Source organism: Clytia hemisphaerica, unplaced genomic scaffold (assembly GCF_902728285.1).
Source record: "Clytia hemisphaerica strain Z4C2 unplaced genomic scaffold, Clytia hemisphaerica genome assembly, whole genome shotgun sequence".
Classification (NCBI taxonomy): domain Eukaryota; kingdom Metazoa; phylum Cnidaria; class Hydrozoa; order Leptothecata; family Clytiidae; genus Clytia; species Clytia hemisphaerica.
In genome coordinates this window covers 1,187,653-1,209,490 of record NW_027103938.1, presented here as the reverse complement: position 1 = coordinate 1,209,490, position 21,838 = coordinate 1,187,653, and the positions used below count along the sequence as shown (strand labels likewise).

General features: G+C 35.6%; 1 protein-coding gene across 1 annotated transcript; it reads right to left on the bottom strand.

Moving 5' to 3' along the window:
* Nucleotides 1-228: 228 nt before the first annotated feature.
* LOC136809895 (small ribosomal subunit protein eS10-like) lies at nt 229-15,862 on the bottom strand. Its single transcript, XM_067066457.1, has 5 exons — nt 15,779-15,862; nt 15,465-15,609; nt 2,571-2,748; nt 2,218-2,327; nt 229-346 (listed from the first exon to the last, which is right to left on the bottom strand). Exons 2-5 carry the CDS (start codon nt 15,606-15,608, stop codon nt 257-259), a joined length of 522 nt encoding a protein of 173 aa, XP_066922558.1. The 5' UTR covers nt 15,609; nt 15,779-15,862; the 3' UTR covers nt 229-256.
* Between the last annotated feature and the right edge of the window lie 5,976 nt (nt 15,863-21,838).

The following is a 21,838-nucleotide window of genomic DNA, read 5'->3' as shown; positions in this document are numbered from 1 at the left end:
AGTTTGCTTTTAACGTTATTATCAGGGATAATGGCTATTTAAAGTTGCAAATAAAATAACTACTAAAAACTTTGCTTAATTTACAGTATGCAACTGTTAATGGACAGAGAGAACTTTGATTCTTTTTTAATACCTGAAGTTTATGAGTAAAACTTTCAGAGAGGCACTGCCAAAATTATGGTTGGAGCAAGAAACTTGGTTAAAGGAAAAAATGATCAAAGTTATAGGTTTCTGTACAAGGTATTTATTGTGATCATTATGATGGTGGTGGTGCACCGAAGCCGCCGCCATTTTGAGCTGGTGGAGGGCCACCACGTCCACGACCAATACCGCCAAATCCACCACGCTAAGAAAGGAAAACAACAACGAATTAAAGGTAACATTCCATATAGTGAAAAGATTTTAGATAATGCATGCAAGGAAAGATTTCACTTTGCATCAGGAGAAGGATCTTTTTATTTGAGGCGGCTTACGACGTCTAAGCCAATAAACACTTTAAATTGGAGTAAATGTCTTTTTAAATTTAGTTGCGTTCTACCTATTATTAGATAAACACAGAGGATATAAAAATATTTATATAGCATCTTGATGGAGCCAAAATTCCATTATCAAGGGAACCTTGGATACGAAAAGATGCAGTCCAGATAAGATTTAGTGCATAACCAATTAGCCCAGGTCCCCTTAAGCTTATTGATTGATTGGATGGAGTGATTAAAGTGACTTGGCTGGACTTAGTTGTATACGGTAGTATTCCAACTTAAGGCTTTTGCTTTAATTCCAAATTTAATACAGTGAATAATTCAGATATTTAGAGGAGAATGTCTTTTTAACTTTAGTTGCTTTATATCTATTAATAGATATACACAGAGGATGTAAAAATATTCATATTGCATCTTGATGGAGCCAAAATTCCATTATCAAGGGAACCTTGGATACGAAAAGATGCAATGACATATGGGTTGAACTGGTATCTGAAGTGCCTTCCTTTCCTTAGTAGTCAACCGTACAACGACTAGTGTTGGTTAATTTTTCCAATCACCCAGATGATTCCAGACCAATCTATCAGGCACTGTGAGTTAGTCTTAACATATAAGGCTTTAAGGGGCGGTTCAGAACTAGGGGTAAGGGGTGGGGCTTTTCCTGTTACCACCCCTGAACTTTTGATGGTCTTTTTGAATTAAATCTGGCTTAAAAGGTTCTTGACAAAATAAGGTATCTTTTAACAAATTTTTTTTTGGTAACGCAACATCAGGCATGAAAAGTTTCCTGAGTCAAAAAGGCTTATTTTATACTAAATATTCATTAGCAATAAATTACAGTTTGAGCAATATATCAGAGATAAAATTAAATTTGAACTGAGAATGTGTCTTCAATTTAAATTACACTTTCTGTCAGAAATGTCATCATGCTCAAGGTGTAAAAAGTTTTAGGTGTCAAAAATTTATGTTGAAGCTTTGTTATACAGTTCAGGAATTTACAAGAAATTCATAACAAAAGCTTTATTTCAGGAGCTTATGAACATTAGTCTCCCCACCGATCAGAAAAGCCCACCCTCTAGTACCAATGTGGAAGATACGTCCAATAAAAATTTAAAAATTCTAAAAAGCGAACATCCAGCAATTTTGATTTCCTTTGAATCAAAGGTAGAAATGTCTTTTTAAATTTAGTTGCATTCTATCTATTGTTAGATAAACACAGAGGATATAAAAATATTTATATAGCATCTTGATGGAGCCAAAATTCTATTATCAAGGGAACCTTGGATACGAAAAGATGCAGTCCAGATAAGATTTAGTGCATAAGCTATTAGCCCAGGTCCCCCAAAAGCTTATTGATTGATTGGAGTGATTAAAGTGTCTTGGCTGGACTTAATGGTATACGGTAGTATTCCAACTTAAGGCTTTTGCTTTAATTCCAAATTTAATACAGTGAATAATTCAGATATTTAGAGGAGAATGTCTTTTAAACTTTAGTTGCTTTATATCTATTAATAGATATACACAGAGGATGTAAAAATATCATTGTTGCATCTTGATGGAGCCAAAAAACCATTAACTAGGGAATTTTGGATACGAAAAGATGCTGTCATTTAGAACAAAGATTAATGAAACATAACATGGCAAGCAAATATAACTATAAGAATCTTAAGATCACCGTAAGGCAAACGTGGACTCATGTCAACTAAAATTCTGATTAGATATTACTAGAATTACTTACGAATTCTGGCTTGAAGTCTGATCCAGCTCCTCCTTTGTCTCCACCATCACGTCTGTAAGAATCACGGTCACGGTCATCTCCTCCTCGTGGTCCAGATCGGTTCTCTCTGTCTAGAGATAACAGTCAGATTGTTATATAAGCATAAGCTCCTGAAAATACTCTTGAAAGTTGATTGAAGACAAAATGTCTTGTTTGGTGATTTAAGGAATGGTTAGCTATAAAAAAATAATTCTGGACATTTGTAATTTACAGGGTTAAGGTTTATATTGAATAAATTATAGCAAAATACCTAATTGTTGAGAACAGTAACTATTTCTAATTTTTCAGGCATATGCAAATTAACATAAGTATACCTTTCCATGATGGTTTTGGTGTATCACTCTTGCTGGTAGTTTTCTTCAAAGTTGCTGGGACAATTTCAGGTGGGAGGTGGAGGAAGTCTCTCAAGTATTGAATACCCTCATTTGTCAAGTAATAATAACCATGTCTCCATGCAAAGTTTTCTCTGACATAACCACGAGATTTCAATGACTAAAAAGTGGAAAAAGGAAATAAGTCTGCTCTTCTTATCTATACTTAAACCTGACCAATCGATTTAATTGAACCTTGATTGAACATGAACATGAACAGGTTTTCTGTTTTAATAGAAAGGTTCAACAATGCTGATTTAGCAATATTTCAGAATTGCTCATGCATGTGCACTGCTAGCCTAACCTGGAGATCCATGCTTTCTTATTCTATATACTGATGGCGAAATATATGCCGTGAAGTCAGGTAACTTGCATCAGTGGAGGCTAACATGCATAGCCCTCAAATGAATGACCTGTCTGGTCCTTAAAATACAAAGTTACAGGTATATGTACCACAAAACCCACAGGTACCTCAAAACCAACAATTTCAATTCAGGAGTTCTAGAAAAATCTAAAATGTTTTTATCAGCATAACTTTTTAAGATTATGTTGGCATAATAGTTTCTTTATTATTTAAAACAAAACTGAGCATTATTGATTGGGTAAAAGTTTTTTATCAAGATTTAACGCTAGAAATCTAACTTCAAAATTTTTGATTTTTTTCAAAAAATGGTCAGATAAGTCACTTGCTATTGACTAACCTATCAATCTTTCGTTTTCTATTACTTCTAGGCATAACACAAATATAGGAAAAAAGTCCTAAGCGCTGTAAGCATTGTTTATTTATTGCTCTCAAAAAACTCACTTTTAATTGTGGGTTTTGAGGTACATATGAGAAAATTGCAAGTTTAGAATTTTTTGATGTTGAACACAAAAATATTTATCTATTTCTCAAACATTCTTCTGGAATACAATTTTGTGAAACATTTTCAAGAAAAACTATGCAAAAATACAACAATAATGTTTAGCATATATAACTCAAAAGCTTAAAAAAGTATGGATATTACATCATATTTACTAAAGCTAGACACGGTTTAGTCCTGATACTTTGTTAAACATATTTTCAATTTAAATCATAATCTGGAATGTTCATTTTTTTCCTCGAATGGGAATGACCTTTAATGGCCCAGCTATGATGTCATGAACTGGGAAAATGCTTATATCTGGAAGATGGTCTGGGGTGTTTTCAATAACAGTGCCACTCCTAACTTTAGGCTTTAGACAGTGTAACTGAATTGAGTCAACAGCGCCATCTTCATCTCTTCAACAAACGACCATATATTAGTCGGGGAGCAGAATCCAAAAATAGCATTTTTGCTTAACCCAAGAAAAGAATGGGGTTGTTATATACCGTTGGAACGGAAATTTTATGCTGATTATGGAAACCCAGGTCGTAAAAAGTCTATCCTGGACGATTTTGCAAACGAGGCTGGAGTTTGCACTCCTCCGTGGTGTTTTTTCGATTTTACCTGTTTTAGAAAAATGCTGATTGTAAGCAAAGTAAAGGGCTTTAGAATTCCATTTTTTTTAAGAATTGCTGCCAATAGAATGGTCTTTTAGCCAAAAGTTCAAAAACTTGGAAAAAAAAATTTTTTGCACTCCTTCTTGGAGGTTTTTTGCAAAAATCCGCGTTTTTTCGAAAATATACCGCTAAAACAAGTCAGCTGGCAACTAAAATTTAGTTCAAATGAGCCCTAAAAATGTTTTTGACATGGGAAATATATCTCACCATGACAAAAACGTAAAGACTGCTGTCAAAAAGCAGTTTTTTGGCTTTTTGCTCTCCCTCTTGGGTGTTTTTAGCTAAAAATTTATTTTACCAATTTTGACTTTTATGAAGTATTTATTTGAGTTTGTAAAGTGTAGGTAAGTGTGTACAGCTTTCTTATCTTAGAAGCATTCTCTATTATGCAAAATTTGATTAAAAAATCAAAAACTGATCTCCATCGTTGATATTTTTGACCAGAAATTGATATTTTTGAAAGAATTTTTACCAAAATAAGAGTAGAGACTACTAGAAAATTACCCTCCTTTGAGTTTTTTAGCAAACAATCAGACTTAATTTCAAAATAAAAAGCTGAAAACAGTATGTGTTTAAATATTAAGGTCTCTAACGCTTATCTAAATATTTTCTCTACTCTTTTTCAGAGGTTAACTAATACTTAAAATGAAATAGATCGAAGAATAACTATGGAGCATAATGAAGAAAATGGAAGTCCTGTCAAACTTGCAAAAGGAAGGAAGGCATTGAAACTATCCGCGCTGGTGTGTTTAATCTGTGGAAAGACTTCCAAAAAAGGAACATTAAGAAATCCTACAGAGCAAGGACTGAACACCTTTATTGACGCCCTTATTGTTAGAGGAAATTGCAACGGTTTTAATGTTGCTGATTTTTCAGATTATATTGATATTTCATCGAAATCTTGGAAGAATGGCACCTCTGATGTTCATTGGCATCCTGCCTGTTACAACAGCTACACTAGTAAACAAAATTTCTTAAAGTCTTCAAAACAAGAAGAAGTTGAAACGGATCAGCCAAGCACATCGTCAAGCACTCGTTCACAAAGTCAGTCATTAAATTTCAAGACACAATGCTTTTTCTGTGGTTTTGCCAAGAAAAATACTGTTACGAAACTATGTCGGCTCGAATACGATGATACGTTGAGAAGTATAGAAGCTCAATGTAATGCCAAAAATGATGTTGACTTGAAACGCAGAATAGGAGGAGACTTTTCGAAATTACCCCCATTTGAAGCTAGTTACCACCATCAATGTTATAAATCGTACATGTCATCACTGAAAGAAACAGTGAAAGCTGAAAGCCCGCACGATGCTGCTTTCTCGAAGTTGATTGAATATATGGATCCAATAGTCAATGCTGGAAGAGCTCTAACATTAAAAACTTTACTAAATCACTTTCAAGATTGTCTAAGAGATCGTGATTACCAAGATTACGCTAGTTATACCGTGCAAAAGCTAAAAGCAAGGCTATCAAAACATTACGGTAATAGTATAACAATAACCGATGAGAGTAACAATCAACAATCGGTATTCAGTAGTGATATCTCGATGGCGGGCGCTATCAATTGTGCAGTGAAGTACAAACAGTTGGCAAAAAACATGGAGATCTCTAGCACACCAGAAAATGAAGGTCGTAACGAACGTATGATCGCGAGAGTTGGTGAAATCCTGAAAGCTGATATTGCAGACGTTAGGGGGATAAGCATACATCCACTTGACCCAGAAGACATAACTTTGAAAAAGGTAAATGACATCATCCCTCCATCTTTGTTGAATCTTCTTAAGGCAGTGTGCGGGGATTCAGATAAAGTCCAATCTATTGCGCAAGATATTGTTTCAGCTGCTTCTAATGGCAAGAAAAGAATGCCGAAAAATGTTGGGCTAGGAGTATCTTTAAAAAACTCTCTGAAATCCAAGGAATATATAACCCATTTGAGCCAGCTTGGCCATTCCGTTAGTTACGATGATATCCAACGAATTGAAACAACTTGGGCTTCTTCAATACTTGAGTCAGGAGATGGTTATGCAACCCTTCCAACAAACACAGTTAGTGGTTTATTTACCCAAGCTGCATCAGACAATGGTGACTATGGTCAAGAAAACAACTCACAACACGTTACAAATACCGTTGTTTATCAATATGGTAAAACCACTGGGAAAATGAACACAAGTGCTCTCAGAAAACCAAAACAGGTTATTATTTTTTATATTTATTCAAAATTCAATTAAGCCACACTTTGCTAACCCATGACATAATTGTCTTATTCCATTCATTCTGTCTGCATCTTATTTGTTCCTTATTTGATTTGTTCTTTCCCAGTGGCCTCCGGTGGAAGCAATCTCTAAGCTGTCTAAAACTTGAAAGTGACGAGATATGAAATAAAAGACATTATTATTATCATAACAGATCCGAAGATCCTTGGAAATTCCGGCCCCGACATTGGAAGAAGTGACAATGAACCTTCAACCTGATCTCCCGAAAACTTACAAAAATTTCAAAGGAAACGTCGTAAAGGATATCGTCAAATGGTCTGCATCCTGGGAGAAATCTCATCTGATCAACGAGGCTTGGATTTTTTCCAGAATTGATGGTAGTAAAATTTTCGAAATCACTGAGATTCAAGAGATACCAACGTGGACAGGATTCCGAAAGATAGTATCATTGAAATTATCTACCCCAACGATCATTGGAAATTGCCGTTCACTTCCTGTATCCCCGACAGAAGTTGATGTAGTGTACAATATGCTGATCAACGTAGAAAAAATACTACGCAATTTAGGACAGACCGATCCATGTGTCACTGTCGATGAACTCGTCTACAAACTTGCGAAGATCGTACAGTGGAACATGCCTAACCTCGAAGACATCACAATACGTTTGGGTGGATTCCATAGAGCCAAAAACTTCACTGGCATATTGGGCAAGAGAATGAGGTCAAGTGGATTCGACGACATTTTGAAGAAAGCTTCCATTTATGGTCCAAACAAAGCCGAAGGTATATTATTTTAAATTCTTTGTGTGGAGGGAAGGATTTACTAGCCCTGTTATGAAAATTACACAAAAAATTCTAGGAGTTTCAATTTTTCCCATAGACATGAAATTGATGAAAATTCGAGCCTTTATTCCTCTTTTTATCAGGAATCTTGATGGGGAAGCAATACAACAGAGCAGTAAAGGCTCACAAGATGATGTTCGAGGCAATGAAACGTCTGCACTGGGAAGCGTTTATAAAATGGCTCAACGAAAGTGATTACGAATTCCGAGTCGATAGTCTCAATGCATCAATTGGAGAATTCGTTTCCGAGATAGAAGATATTCGCACTATATCTGATGTTGATCACCCTAGAGTTCAAGAGAAACTAAATGTAAGTTTTTTCTCTTTTGGATGTGGGTCATAATCGTTTCGTATCGAATCTTTCCACTATTTTTGGCATTGGGTAAGAGTGATAGGTGTAAGTGGAATGTAACCTTTCAGCGATATATTCGTTACCATAATGAATTGCGTATACGACTCTGTTCGATTTTGAGAGACACTCTGTCATAAACTGGCTAATAATATAAATATGTATTTATTCAGGTTGTTCTGAAAGACATCAAAGACATCCAACCACTGATAAAGCACTTCGATACCGCCGGCAAATGTCAGAACGAAAACTTCAAGTTTTGGCTGGAGTATCTGGAGATGGTCGATCTGCTTCTCAACTTTTTGGCCGCCGAAAGGGATGCTGATTGGGAGCTCCATTTGGAAACTTTCCAAGAGATGTTGGCTTATGACCGGGCTTATGATCATTACAAATATTTTCAATGGGGCACGATCTACTTGATTGACATGTTACAATTGCCGGAAAAGCATCCTCAACTACACCAAGAATTTCTAAACGGAAATCATACCGTCTCAAGAGCCAAAACCGAATCGAAATTCAACACTGTATCCACTGATATGGCCCTTGAGCAATCATTAAATAAGGATACGAAAACCAAAGGTGGCATCATAGGCTTTTCTCAAGACTACAATAGCGTAGAAAAATGGACACTGACTTCACATTTGCGTGCTGCTGTTCAGAACAACTTCAAAGAGCTTATCAAACCAAACTTCCACTTAAGGATGGACAAGGAGCTTTCGACTGCTGAAGTTTTAAAAAGTGAGCAAAATGTTCAAGCCATTCTCGACACTGTGAAAAACCATTTCAAGTCACCTTTCAAACTGGGAAACAACAAACAACCACTGTCAAACATCGTCTCAGGAGCTGTCGTGAAAGAAGATTACAAAGATGATATCCTGAATGCAAAGGATCGTGGTAAAAAAGAAGCTTCCAAATTCATCCGCCAACGAATTAAAAGCGACGAAGTGTCCTTCTGGCAAAAGATTGATTTGCTACAGCTGAAACTTTTCTCCACTGATGACAAAAATCTCACGATCACCAGAAAAAACAACAGCAAGGCATCAGTAAAAGCAGAGCAGAATCTGTTCGCCAAACTACTGGTAGTCAGTCAGACGCGTGAAGTTGATCTGGCGGCAATTTTGAAGTATGAGCTATCAGCAGTACCACTTTCACTGTTTTACCCGAATGGAACAAAACGCACGACTGGGAAAAGCAAGCTTCTCCACGAACTCGAAATCCCAGGCTCATCAACTCCCATCTTGCCCCCTCTTTCAAATCCAAAGGAAAAAACTGCTGTGACAATAATCGATTTCATGGCAATAGTTCAAAAGGTTGCCATAGCGAAGCCTAAAACATTCCTACAAGTTCAAGAATCAATCGAAACACACATCAAATCTGCCTACAAAGATAGTCAAATTGTGGCTGTGGTCCCCGATCGCTACGATTTTGCATTATCCATCAAGGAAGGGGAAAGAGAACGCCGGGGAAGCACAAAAAGGCAACCTGAAATTCAAATAAATTCTCCGAAGCAATCCTTACCGGTGGAATTTTCAAATTATCTATCCAACCCGAGAAACAAAATTAATCTCGTCAATCACCTTTTTAAAATATGGAAACGTTCACCACCTCTCTCTGTGCAACAAGAACTCTATCTTGCAAACCTTGATGGTTCAGTTACACACGTCACTGCCGAATCTTCGATGAATCTTGATTGGGTGACAGATCATGAGGAGGCAGACACGAAAATGTTCGTTTTGGCTAATTACCTCATTGAAAAATTGCAAAATAAGCTTGCAAGAATAATCATTGTTACACCAGATACCGACGTTGTCGTTATTGCTTGTTACCAGTACATAAGGAGATTTCGATCGTTGAAAGAGCTCTGGCTTAAAACTGGTACCAAGAAAAAAAAGAATCTGAGGTATATCTCCATCAGTAAGATTTGCAAATCGAAAGGAGACAAAGTTATTAGTCTGCTACCGGCACTTCATTCAATTACAGGATGCGATTCAGTGAGTTCATTTGCGGACATTGGTAAAAAAACTGCATTGGAGAAATTAACGAAGAATATCGATCAATTTGAAAGCCTTAGCTCATTTGGAAGCTCACCAGAGCTGGATGTCGAAGGGGATTTCATCGAAACTGTCTTCAGATTTGTTTGTACCTTGTACGAAAGTGATTATCCTTCAGGGGATATTAATGCACTCCGGTTTAGATTATTTTCTCGGAAAGGTCAAGTTGGAGAAAAGCTCCCCCCTACCCTAGACGCACTTTTACTCCATCTTCGTCGAGCATCATATCAATGCTACATTTGGAAATCAGCCTGTGAACGTATGCTTTCACTACCTTCCCCGGTTGGTAATGGGTGGTCAGAGGACACTGATGGATTTCTCCAACCGGAGTTCATGATTTTCGATTCTGCCCCAACTAGTGTTTTGGAACTTGTATCTTGCAAGTGTAAGAAAGGATGTAAAACAAACGCATGTTCGTGTAGAAAGGCAAATTTGAATTGTTGTGGTGCTTGCCTTTGCCAAGACTGTACAAACACTGAAATAGATGAATTAGATAACGAAACAGACGATGAGGAAGAGTAACTCCATTTCATGATAATGAAGCAGAGGAAACAGATGCAAGGCGTCAATTTCAGAAATTTCTAGCGTAGAAAATAGCCTATTTTCCTAGTATTTCTATAATATTTTTAAAATTTAGAAGTTATATTTCTGACCTAAAAATATTCCTTTTGCCAAGGTGTAACATATTACGGTAGATTTGATTTAGATTTTTCATACATAGGGGGATGTTTATAGCTTATTTTTATTAAAAAGTCTAATTTTGTTAGATTCTCGCCATTATTCTATATATCAGGAGAGTATAAGCCTTACGAATTTAATAACTACTAAAGGAGACTGGAAAAGAGCAGGGTATCGAGAAGATCTCATTTTTGTATATTATACTTTTTTGATTTTTACATTGTTAAAGAACATTTCATGATTTTTTACTTGTGATTTTACTCATAAAAACCTTTGCTTTTGTAAATATTTTTCGAAAAAAGGCTAATTTTTGGTCAAAAAAACCTCAACGAAGGAGATCAATTTGTGATTTTTTACATCCTTTTGCCTAGTAGAGAATTTCTCTAAGATATAAAAGGCCTTCACTTTACAAACTCAAATAAATACTCTATAAAAGTCAAAATTTGGTTAAAAACTGGTAAAATCTATTTTTAATGAAAAACACCAAAGAGGGAGAGCAAAAAGCCAAAAAACTGCTTTTTGACAGCAGTCTTTGGGTTTTTGTCATGATAAGATATAGTTCTCATATTAAAAACATTTCTAGGGTTCATTTGAACTAGATTTTAGTTGCCAACAGACTTGTTTTAGCGGTATATTTTCGAAAAACGCTGATTTTTGCAAAAAACCTCCAAGAAGGAGTGCAAAAAAATTTTTTTTCCAAGTTTTTGAACTTTTGGCTAAAAGGCCATTCTATTGGCAGCAATTCTTTAGAAAAATGGATTTCTAAAACCCTTTACTTTGCTTACAATCAGCATTTTTCTAAAACAGGTAAAATCGAAAAAACACCACGGAGGAGTGCAAACTCCAGCCTCGTTTGCAAAATCGTCCAGGAAAGACTTTTTACGACCCGAGTTTCCATAATCAGCATAAAATTTCCGTTCCAACGGTATATAACAACCCCATTCTTTTCTTGGGTTAAGCAAAAACGCTTCTAACTCGAGATATTTAATTCTGCTCCCCGACTATATACAACCTTTTTGTTTTCTTGGTGGTGTAGATGGCAGCATACCAGTCTCTTTTGTTGGTGGTGCCAGGTTTTTTGGACAATTCTTCAGTTTTTGGATGTCGCTTTCATCATCAGTTTCATCTTCGGACATTTCGCTTTCTTCAGATTCAAATTCCTCACCTTCCTTATCTGATGACGAATCCTCCTCAAACAATCGTTTAGATATTGAATGTTGTCTGGTTGGTAATATCATCAGTGGTTTGATTTCATTAACTTTATAGCTTGCTTTGCTGCAAACTGAACGAAGAACATAGACATACTGGGAACTGCTTTAATCCCAAAGCCAAGCATTTTTGTTGTAAACAGATAAATTTAAGTTTTTGCATTTGATGAATGTTTCTTTGATCTCCTCTCTCTTCTTCTTTGCTTCTTTTTCAGTTTCCTTCTTCAGTTTCTCATCCCTGATTTCTTTGACCTTGGTTGCTACATCTTTAGCCCTTATTGAGTCGTGTACATGAGTCACCCTTGTAGTTGTGGTTGCTTTCTTTTCTTCATTTGGCTTAACCTTTTTTATTGTCAGAAGGCCAGGAATTTCCTCCAGTTGGATGCTTCTTTCTGCCATCTCCCTTATCAGGGACTGAGCCTGGTCAAATTAATTTAGCCTTCCAATAATCATGAGAATCTTTTCTTTTGTCAGAAGGAGACATGATGAGTGATGAGTCTGGAGTCGATGTAGATGTTGATGGAGGGATTTCTTCTTGTATACATGCTACTGCTCTGTCAATATTATCTTGCTACATGAAGTTTACGCTCAATCCACTTGATTATTCCAACCCGCTTGGTACATGAAACTAATGTATCTTTATCTGCCCATTTAGGCCATATCTCTCCCAAGATAGTCATAAAAGCCTCACGTTTTATGTTTTGCATGGGATTAAAAAGGGGTTCTTAAGCTTTTCGATATTCATGGTGGAGATTAAACTGTAATTGCACTGTAATTTCAACAACCTCAAATGCTTTGCAAAGTCTTCTTTTCATAGTAAATAATAGTTTCATTTGCTTCAATTAATGCCTAAATCAGTTGGATTCCCTATCCAGACAATGCAAAAAAGTTTCTATCATTTGCAATAAATAACTATGTACGGATGTTTTGTAACTTTCATGAGTGCTAACAATAGTCAATGCAGTCTCCAAAATCATTTCAACACAATTAGGAAAACATGTAAGCCTTAATTTTTACATTCAAAATACCTATATGAAATACAAAATCAATTGTCAAAAAGTTTCAGGTAGAAATATAACGAGGGGAGAAATAATTTGCAAAACTCCCTTGTGGGTTTTGAGGTACATCTATTGTGGGTTCTGTGGTGTAATAGGTAATTCTATTGAGACTAACTTATCAACATATGAATAGTTCTACAACAAACTTACCTAGATGTACAGGTGCAAATTTTTACCTTGATTGACCCAGTGGACTTAAAGATATTGTCAATAATATAAATGTGGGTTTTGAGGTACGTATTCAAAAAAAGTGAAAATTTTAAAAAGCAATGATATAAAAACAATCTAACATATAACATTGAAAAATATCAGGAAGAACTCTTTTCATGGGACTCCTCGCACCATCAAACAAATTTCTTGATAAAAGCAGCCCAAAAAATAATTATTTAGGTCAGAAATTTAGTGTGGGTTTTGCGGTACATATACCTGTAAATAAAAACAAAAATGGCAGAGTAGAGCTGCGAGCGAAGCTGCATAGTTAATTTGTTTTTGCTGCTTTGATTGGTCAGTCATTTGAGGGTTATGCATGTTAGCCTCCACTGATGCAAGTTACCCGACTTCACAGTAGATGGTTAGGGTTGAGAGTTTGAATCTCCCAGATCCTTATGACTGTTGAAAACACAGTTAATCAAATTCTGTTATTCTTTCACTGGTAACTAACACTTTCAGGCTGTTTTTCATGCCCTTTTAGCGTTCAGTTATCAGACGCTGCCCCTCCTGAAATCACTAAAATTTTGGTAAAAACAGCCTTTTTAGTGGAGAAACACGAGAAAAAGTGCCCTTTTTTACCACCAACGGACGCTGCCCTGCCTTTCTAAAATATGGCCTGACTTTCATAGAGAAAATGCACGTTCTGAAATTTGGTTTTTAATTTAGTAGGCGAGGACAGCGCCAACTTGGAATTTCCAACTGTAAATTTATCTACCTCACACCTCGTACCCGTCCTGTCTGATACTAGCCAGGTAATCGTTTGTGCATGGTAGTAAGTGTGACAAAATTAGATAACATTTTTGAACCGAAAAAATAAACTGGATTAAAACACATTTTTCACACATGTGAGGTCACATTCAGAAACTGCTTTTGACTCAGCACTGAGAATCAAACTTCCAAGGCTGTTCTGTAAAAAAATTGTTTGGTTCCCATCATTGAACTTTGAAAAAGTGGGTCAGTCAGTTGGTGGTAAAAAAATTGTTGTACAAATACCAGGCATGATAACGTGGCTTGTCTTCACCCAACATCTAGCAATAAGCAAAAAGCTCGTCCCAAAAAATCTGAAAAATGGCAAAAAATGAAGTTTTCAGAATGTCAAAAATTTTTATATAGACATAAAGAATATCATTTCATGAACAATATGTGAAAAAATCAGAGCAGGAACATGCTCCATTGAAAAGTTATGACCAGATCTCCGATTTCCAGGCTAAAATCCCTGGAAAGCTCACAGAAATCAAGATTACAAAATGGGCATATAAAGGCTACAAAGTAGTTTACCTTACCAAATGTTTTTAAAAATTGATAATTTTCAAGTTACTGAAGAAATTAAGTCATTTCAGATGTCCAATGGAGTTTTTAGGGGGTCTAAAATTCTGTTGCGCTGTGACGGAAAATCATAATTTCTAAATAAAATTGAACAAAGCAGAATTTTTTCAGTTTTTAAATGTTTAAAATATTAGACCTATTAGGACTGTTGAGATTCACTAAAGGAATTCACTCTAAAACACCAAGGTAATTCTTTAGTGTACTTTAAAGTTTGCGTTGCGCCGTGACAGAAAATCCAGGTTGGCGTTTTAAAATTATCTTTTCTCCAAAACTTGTTCATCAATCAACTTGATGTTTATATGACATGCTTAAACAAGTCATCTGGTAAATATTTAGCTGCTAAAATTTAATTTTAGACTTAGTCATACCTTAGAAATAGCCAATGGAAAAATACTAACAGATTTTTTTTCAAAAATGTTTCATTCTCATTTTTTTCCAAAAAATAATGTCCATATTTTTTAAACAGTGCTAATTTTTCAGTATATGATTTTTGATCTTCGAAAATACATGCCTTGGGAAATATTTAATAATTGTTTTGATGGCAATATGTTGAAATACGATGAAAATAATATATTATTCATATTTGTGATTTTCATTGTTTCATCAAATTTTAAGCCAAAATGGGCCATTTATTGACCTTTCAAGAACCAATATCTTTCCAGCACATTCACAAAACCCCATGATGTTATATATCATTGAAAGCAAAATTTTTCATAGATTCTGAATATCTAATTCTTAAAATTCACAATTTTGTTGGGTGAGAGCTATAGTGCTTTAAGTAGTTTTTTCAACAGCTGGGACGAGCTTTTTGCTGATTGCTATCTTTGTCTTGATTTCCATTCAGTCCAAAAAATTAAAGCAGGTAAAAATAATCGAGAAATAGCTGGATTTCAAGAATTTATTTCAGTTCCCGTGATCAGAGGGTCACAAAAGAATTCTAGCCCAGCAGCAAACCAGCTTCCTGACCCTTCAACTGCGATTAAAAATTAGGGTTGGTCAGGTGATGGGAACCAAACTAATTTTTACAAACATCAGCCTAACAAAATGAGGCTTTGTGAGAAAAATCAAATTGTGAATGACTGTCAAGCATGTGATTTCATTCCATCTGCCTTGTACTTCTGTTGTACTACTTGAGAAAAGATTTCTTTTTCATGTATTTGGCTAACATCTTTTTAAAATTTCAATCCATCCAGGGATTATGTTTTTCAAGTATAGAATTAAAATCCATTATTGTATGTGTTGTCTCACTACCATCCATAAAAAAAACAGAACCATGTTGTTTATCAAACCAAAATAATGACACATCTTTGCAACTTCTTCTTGATAAATATCAAGATGTAATAGACGCTTATTATCTTCCAGCCAATCTGTGAAATTTACCTTCATAGCCATCATAACTTGGACATTTCTGATGGAAGTCAATTCATTGTGACTTGGTTTGTTACCATCTTTGATACAAACCATAACTCCATCTCTAAAAAGAGCTTCGTAAATGGCGACACGGTTCTTCTTTGTGATGATCATCCTGAAAAATTAAGGGAATATCTGGCGTTATTTGAGTGTAAGGTTCGGTCAGTTGTGTAAATTTCCATCAATCGAAGGGGTAAAAGCTTTCTGCAGATAAGTCGATCAATCTGCAATACTTGAAGACAAGTGATCAATTGGATATTTGTAGCTGAAAAATATAAACATACTTCAAGAAGTCGCTTCGAAGCGGGATTTCCGAGTAAAAAAGATCGATCGCGTCTCAAGGTACCATTTTGTTGGCTATTTTACCGAACCAAACAATGGAAAGCAAAGTAGCCATAAAAATATCATAATATTTTGATAAATACTTTCTAAAGGAGTTTTTTTGTAAAGATCTTATTTTTTGAAATTAAAAAAACTTTAAATTTTTATTTTGAAGTATTTATCTGAGCAAAATTTCTTTTTTTTCTTAACTTTTCATCTACATATCAACTATGAATTCATTCCATTGTAAACAATAATTTTCCGGGGGTCAACTGAATAAGGTAAACTCACTATTACGACCTGAATTTGACAAACATGCCTTTTTGTATTAACATTATAAAATCAAAATATTATGGCTTTTTAGAAAAATTAGCTTTTTGGTTGTTCGGATTTTATTTTGTAGTTATTTCTATTTGAAAAACTATTAAAAATCCCCCTATATAATTATGCATTTTAAAAAAAGAAGAGAAATCGGCGAAATCAGCGCGAGATCAAAAGTTGGATAGGATGCTGTAGGATGAAGGTCAAAACTCAAATCAAAATTGTCAATCAATACCCTCGTTATGTTATGGAACGTTATGGATCATATGTCTTACAACTCTATAACTTAATAACTCAACCACCACAAAAGTAAAGCAGTAAAGATATCAAATGTCTGTCTAAGGTATCTAAGCTATCTCTCTACAGGTATTTCTATAAAAGAAACTCGGACGTTTTTTCTGTAGCATTTTATCCGCACATCAGACGCATCCGGACTGATTAACGACCTGTTCGGTGTGTTAAGAGTTGTTCAGATTGTCTGGTGGTAAAAAGTTTTCTCATTTGACACCAGACATTCCATGTCCGGTGCTACTGTTGTACTGTAATTCCAGTACATTGGCAGGGCGTTGTGACCAGTTAGTCAGTTAGTGGAAATACCTCCATTTAAAGCATGTTCAAAGTTCATCACAATAACGACTTTCTTTTTATTACGGAAACAAAACAAGTGAGAACACGAAGAACTAAAAGTCAGCACTCCACCGTGGTTGCGACGTAGGTTTTGTAATCGATTTTCATGCTTTCTTGTTTCTACGTTATTTTTTAAACCTCTTAGCCTTAGGCGATCATTGAAAAAACGCTCTGTTCGCGTCGCAACGAGTGTTAGATATGCATGCGGCATGCGGGCGGACGGGCGGTCAAAAAAATTCCCGGGTTTTTTAAAATCACGCCAGTAGGGTGGTGGTGGTAACGCAAAAAAACAATTTTTCGATGGCCGCCAGAGCGATTGAGAAAAAAGCTATACTTTAAAAGAACAAATTGTTTTTCCCGGATTTTTTTCCGCGTCTCCGCACCAGAAAATCAGCAAAAAATATGATACGGGCAGGTGGCCGCCTTATAGCGGAAATTTGTATTTTTGGAAAAAAACTGGAAATTCGATATATATATTCTATCTTCATTTGGATTAGGTTTTTCTTTCACATACCACTATTTAAATTCCCTTAAACTTTTTGCTAAATTACACTCTGTTTCGGAATGATTAAAAAATACAAAATACCAAAAAATTCGTAAATATACACAATTAACAAAAATATTCTTAACTTTTTTTCGTTTTATCAGTTTGAGTTATTTATATATCAATACTTTTCTTTTTCTAAAATGACAGATATTACATATCTTCACTATATATATGATGCAATTGAAAGTGTCCAACGTAGGGCCACAAGACTTGTCGGTGGTTATAGAAACCATTCATATGAAGAACGTTTACAAGTCATGAACCTACCCAGCCTCAAGATCCGGCGTAAAATCGGGGACATGGTGGAAGTATATAAACATCTTAATGTCTATGATAAATCTTCCCTATGTCAGAAACTCGTTCTTCGAAATCGACCTCAACGTAAGCACAATCTCGAATTAAAGAGGAATTTTGCTGAAGACGGCATTAGAGGATACCAAACGAATTCACTTTACTATAGGAGCATTGATACTTGGAACAGTTTGGCAACCAATGTTGTAAATGCAACGTCCGTAGGGAAATTCAAACTAGAATTGACAAACGAATGGAATGATAAGATCTATAAATTGTAAAGATGTAAGATTGTTTCATAGAGGTCAATAGACCTGAGAAATACACTTCTATAAATAATAAAAATAAATAAAAAAAAAAAATAATAAAAATATTCTTAATTAGGATTGAAAAACAAAGGGATAATCCTAATTAAGAAAGTCCGTGCGATCGAAAAAAATATGCTTAATTAGGATAGAACTCCTGACTGCTTAGTAGGAGAACGTGTACTGTCATTCAATAAGTAATTTTATAACTCTTCATGGCAGATTAAAAAAGACAGTTAAAAACAAAAGTTTCTTCATTTTTCATTTTCGCATTTATGGGGAAGATTGAAATTTTCAGAAGATGCTTTATTTGATACGAGGATTCCCATTTCCGTAAAATTGTGATTCCCCCATGGTTGCAAAAAGGACCCTCCCGGCGCACTGGAAACCACCGGTGCAAAAAGTGCCGTTTTTTTCGTGCACCGGAACGTTCCGGTGCTTCCGGTGCAAGATTTTTCTGAATCTAGCTGCACCGGAACATTCCGGTGCTTCCGGTGCATGATTTCCACGTATAATTTAAATATAAATGCGATAGCGCTTGCTGCACTAATCAGGCGAGGCCAATTTAATTTGTTGTTCTACGGGCCCGACCGACCCTATTTTTGCTAAAATCAAAAAAATAATAATATCGAATTTCCACTACAATATATTTTACACACTAGTTATTTGTAAGAATTAAAATTGAATAAAGCTAAAAATTAATTAAAGAAATCATAAAAAGCATTCCATACACTAAAATTTTACTATGATCTTCATCGAAGATAAAAAACAAAGTGAATTTTTGATCCAGATACTTTTTGGAAAATTTTCTCGGTACCTTACCAACCCTGATAAATAAAAAATTTATTCTTATTTGCCGACCAACCGACCCATATTTTTCTAACGATCCGTCCATCGTTAAGTCACAGGGTACGAGTGCCCCTATGAGGACCTTCGGTCCGATCAGATGCGTACTTCTTTGTTCTTTATTTAACGACGATGTTCCAATGTGTGATGCACGTGATAATTTTTTATAATTGAGCAAAGTCCGCCATATTGTATTATTCCCGACTAACTCTATCGCTGGATAGCCTGTATCCGACAATCATACCTTTTATTGCCCAGTGATCAAATAAAAAGTTCGGTTGGTACTGGCTAATCGCATTTTTTTTTCGTGACCCTGTCTAAACAGCTTTTTAGAGCGTGTGAAAATCCCGGAATTTTCCTGTGTGAAAAATGGTGTTTTTTTAGCTGCACTGGAAAACACCGGAGATTTCCAGTGCGCCGGGAGGGTCCTTTGCAAAATGGTAGCTATGGGTAATTATGGGTAATTCCTTTGTTCTTTTGCTATTTCTTTTCTTCTGTGTGATGTGAAGACTCTTCATAAATCGAAGTACTTCCACTAACTGCCAGTCAGTATGGACTCCTATATCAAGAATACGGGATTTCGAGTACGGGCCACTTTTACTTTCGTTTTCAGTGGTTTCATTTTCGATTTCAAGCCAACATCTTAGCAACGGGGTGCTCACCCATAGTTACGGGGATTTTTGCAAAAAACTAAACATAGAAAATTTTCCAAAACTCCCATTTCGATTAATGCAATTAAAAATGGACTTTTCTATGTTTCACTTTTTTGCACCTATTCTTCAAAATGAAAATATTTAAGATTTTAAGTTCTTCTTTTATTCAATGATTTTTTACGGCAATTTGTTGACAATCTAACTCTATCGCATCAAATTCCCGCTTTCTTCAGTAAATTAAAGATGAGAAAAAACCTAAGCCACGGATCACGGATTGAAACAAATATATGAAGGGTGGGATTTTACAGCCGCCTGTCGTGCAAGGCACTAAGAGGCCAGATCCTTATGACTGTTGAAAACACAGTTAATCAAATTCTGTTATTCTTTCACTGGTAACACTTTCAGGCTGTTTTTCATGCCCTTTTAGCATCCGGTTATCAGACGCTGCCCCCGGTTATCAGACGCTGCCCCTCCTGAAATCACTAAAATTTTGGTAAAAACAGCCTTTTTAGTGGAGAAACACGAGAAAAAGTGCCCTTTTTTACCACCAACGGACGCTGCCCTGCCTTTCTAAAATATGGCCTGACTTTCATAGAGAAAATGCAAGTTCTGAAATTTGGCACTTTGATGCTTGGGTTTATGATAAAATGATACTAAAACCTTTGATTGATCATTTACAAAAGTTAGATTTAAGATTGCTACCGTCAATGGCTCTTACTTGGGACTATCTGACAAAACATGGGACGGCAATTCGACTACCATTTCACCAAACCTCCAACACGGGTGTTTACAACAAGCAAAAAATGGAAGTACGAGAGGCACAATTTTTGCATTCAACAAAACAAACAAAATTCAAGATGGTAGACAGCGAGTGGAAAAAAGAAAAAAGCTGTTTTTGTTTAGGATAGCTTTCCTATATGAGGTGATTTCACATGGGATTTTCATGAGTGATCCTAAGTTATCATAGAACATAGATAAAATAAAAATAATATCATGTATTTACATTCCAATATGAAAAACGATGCACATTGTAGAGGGTACTTTTCAAGTCATTTCCAGACATTTCTCTATCATCCATGAGGTCTATTTGAAGATCTTTTTTATGAGACGCTTGGAATCATCATAAACAAAGCCACTCTAAATGACTTATACCAAAACCCCGTTCCTTTGTTCTGAAAATCCAAGAAAACTAATCTTCAAATGTTTTTAGGGAGTTTCCTTTATCCTTAATCAGCAGACTACAGATTAAAGATCACACAACTTCTTATAAAGTGCATCTTTAAACACCCATGAGATTAAAGAAGCCTTAATATTATTGTTTTCTTAGCAGCGAAACATGATCATGAAAAGAATAATGAACCCCTGTCCCAAAGTAATACTGAGAGATTTGGCACGAAAATATTGATCCAATCATCGCGTCTTTATCGGCGATCCAAAAAAATATCTGCAATCTGATTGGTTAAAAAGAGTACAATATATCTTGTATTTTACATGTACAAAATATAAATTGACGAAAAGATGTTGTTGCATTCTAGCGGTAGCAGCAATCTAACGTCACATTGCTACAAAAGTGCCCTGCGCTTTTTTCCAATACAAAAAGTGCATTTTTTGGGTCATCGATAAACTAGTTATCACTATCAGACATTTGCTGGTACAATATGAAAAAAATTCACTCGCTCCGGATTTTCTGTATATTTTTCTCGCCTAAAGCAGTGCTGCAAATAGGGCAATTTCAGTTGGCCGGTAATTTTTCGAGTGTAACGAGCAGGGGTCTGGCGGAACCATCTTTGTAGTCTGTTATTACAGATTGACTTAAAAACTGTTCCTCTTTTAATTAGAAGCGTATTATGTATTAATCTAAGCCTCTAATCTTCAAATTTTAACCGGACAAAATGAAAAATTGAGCTTCAGAATGGCCGGTAGAAACTACGAAATAACCGGTAATTACCGGTCACCGGCCGTTATTTGCAGCACTGCTAAAGGCACAAAAAATATTGTATGGAAAAATCTCGGAACTCGTAAAATATTTCTCATATTGTACTGGCAACTATCCGATAACTATTACATATTGCAAGCGAAAAAGGAAAAAACAGCAACATAGTGCATCAAAATACAGCGACACAGTGCGATCTCGCGATCTCGAAATTGAACGGTAATTTCACTGGATTCATTTGCAAAATTAAAGATGGCAGACAAGGAAGTGTGTTGATTCCTGTTTTTACAGGCTTGTTATTTCACTTTGAAACAGCTGTGCCAAAGTAATTTAATTAACATAACCGAGAATTATAGACAGCAAATAATGTGAATACGCTTCTCTCACCAGGTAGGCTTTCACACCTCAAAGGGAACAAATCTTTGCAACAAGAAATGTGTAATTTGCGCAAGCGTCCGAACACAGATATAAAAAAAGTCTGTTCTTCATCAGGAAATTGT

Bases quoted from the DNA above. Each gene is read 5' to 3' on its own strand.
- LOC136809895 (XM_067066457.1), bottom strand. From the start codon at position 15,608: ATGATCATCACAAAGAAGAACCGTGTCGCCATTTACGAAGCTCTTTTT. The intron at 2,749-15,464 runs GTAAATTTCACA...TCCACTTTTTAG, and splicing joins AAGTTATGATGGCTATGAAG to TCATTGAAATCTCGTGGTTA. The intron at 347-2,217 runs GTAAGTAATTCT...TTCCTTTCTTAG, and splicing joins CAGACTTCAAGCCAGAATTC to CGTGGTGGATTTGGCGGTAT.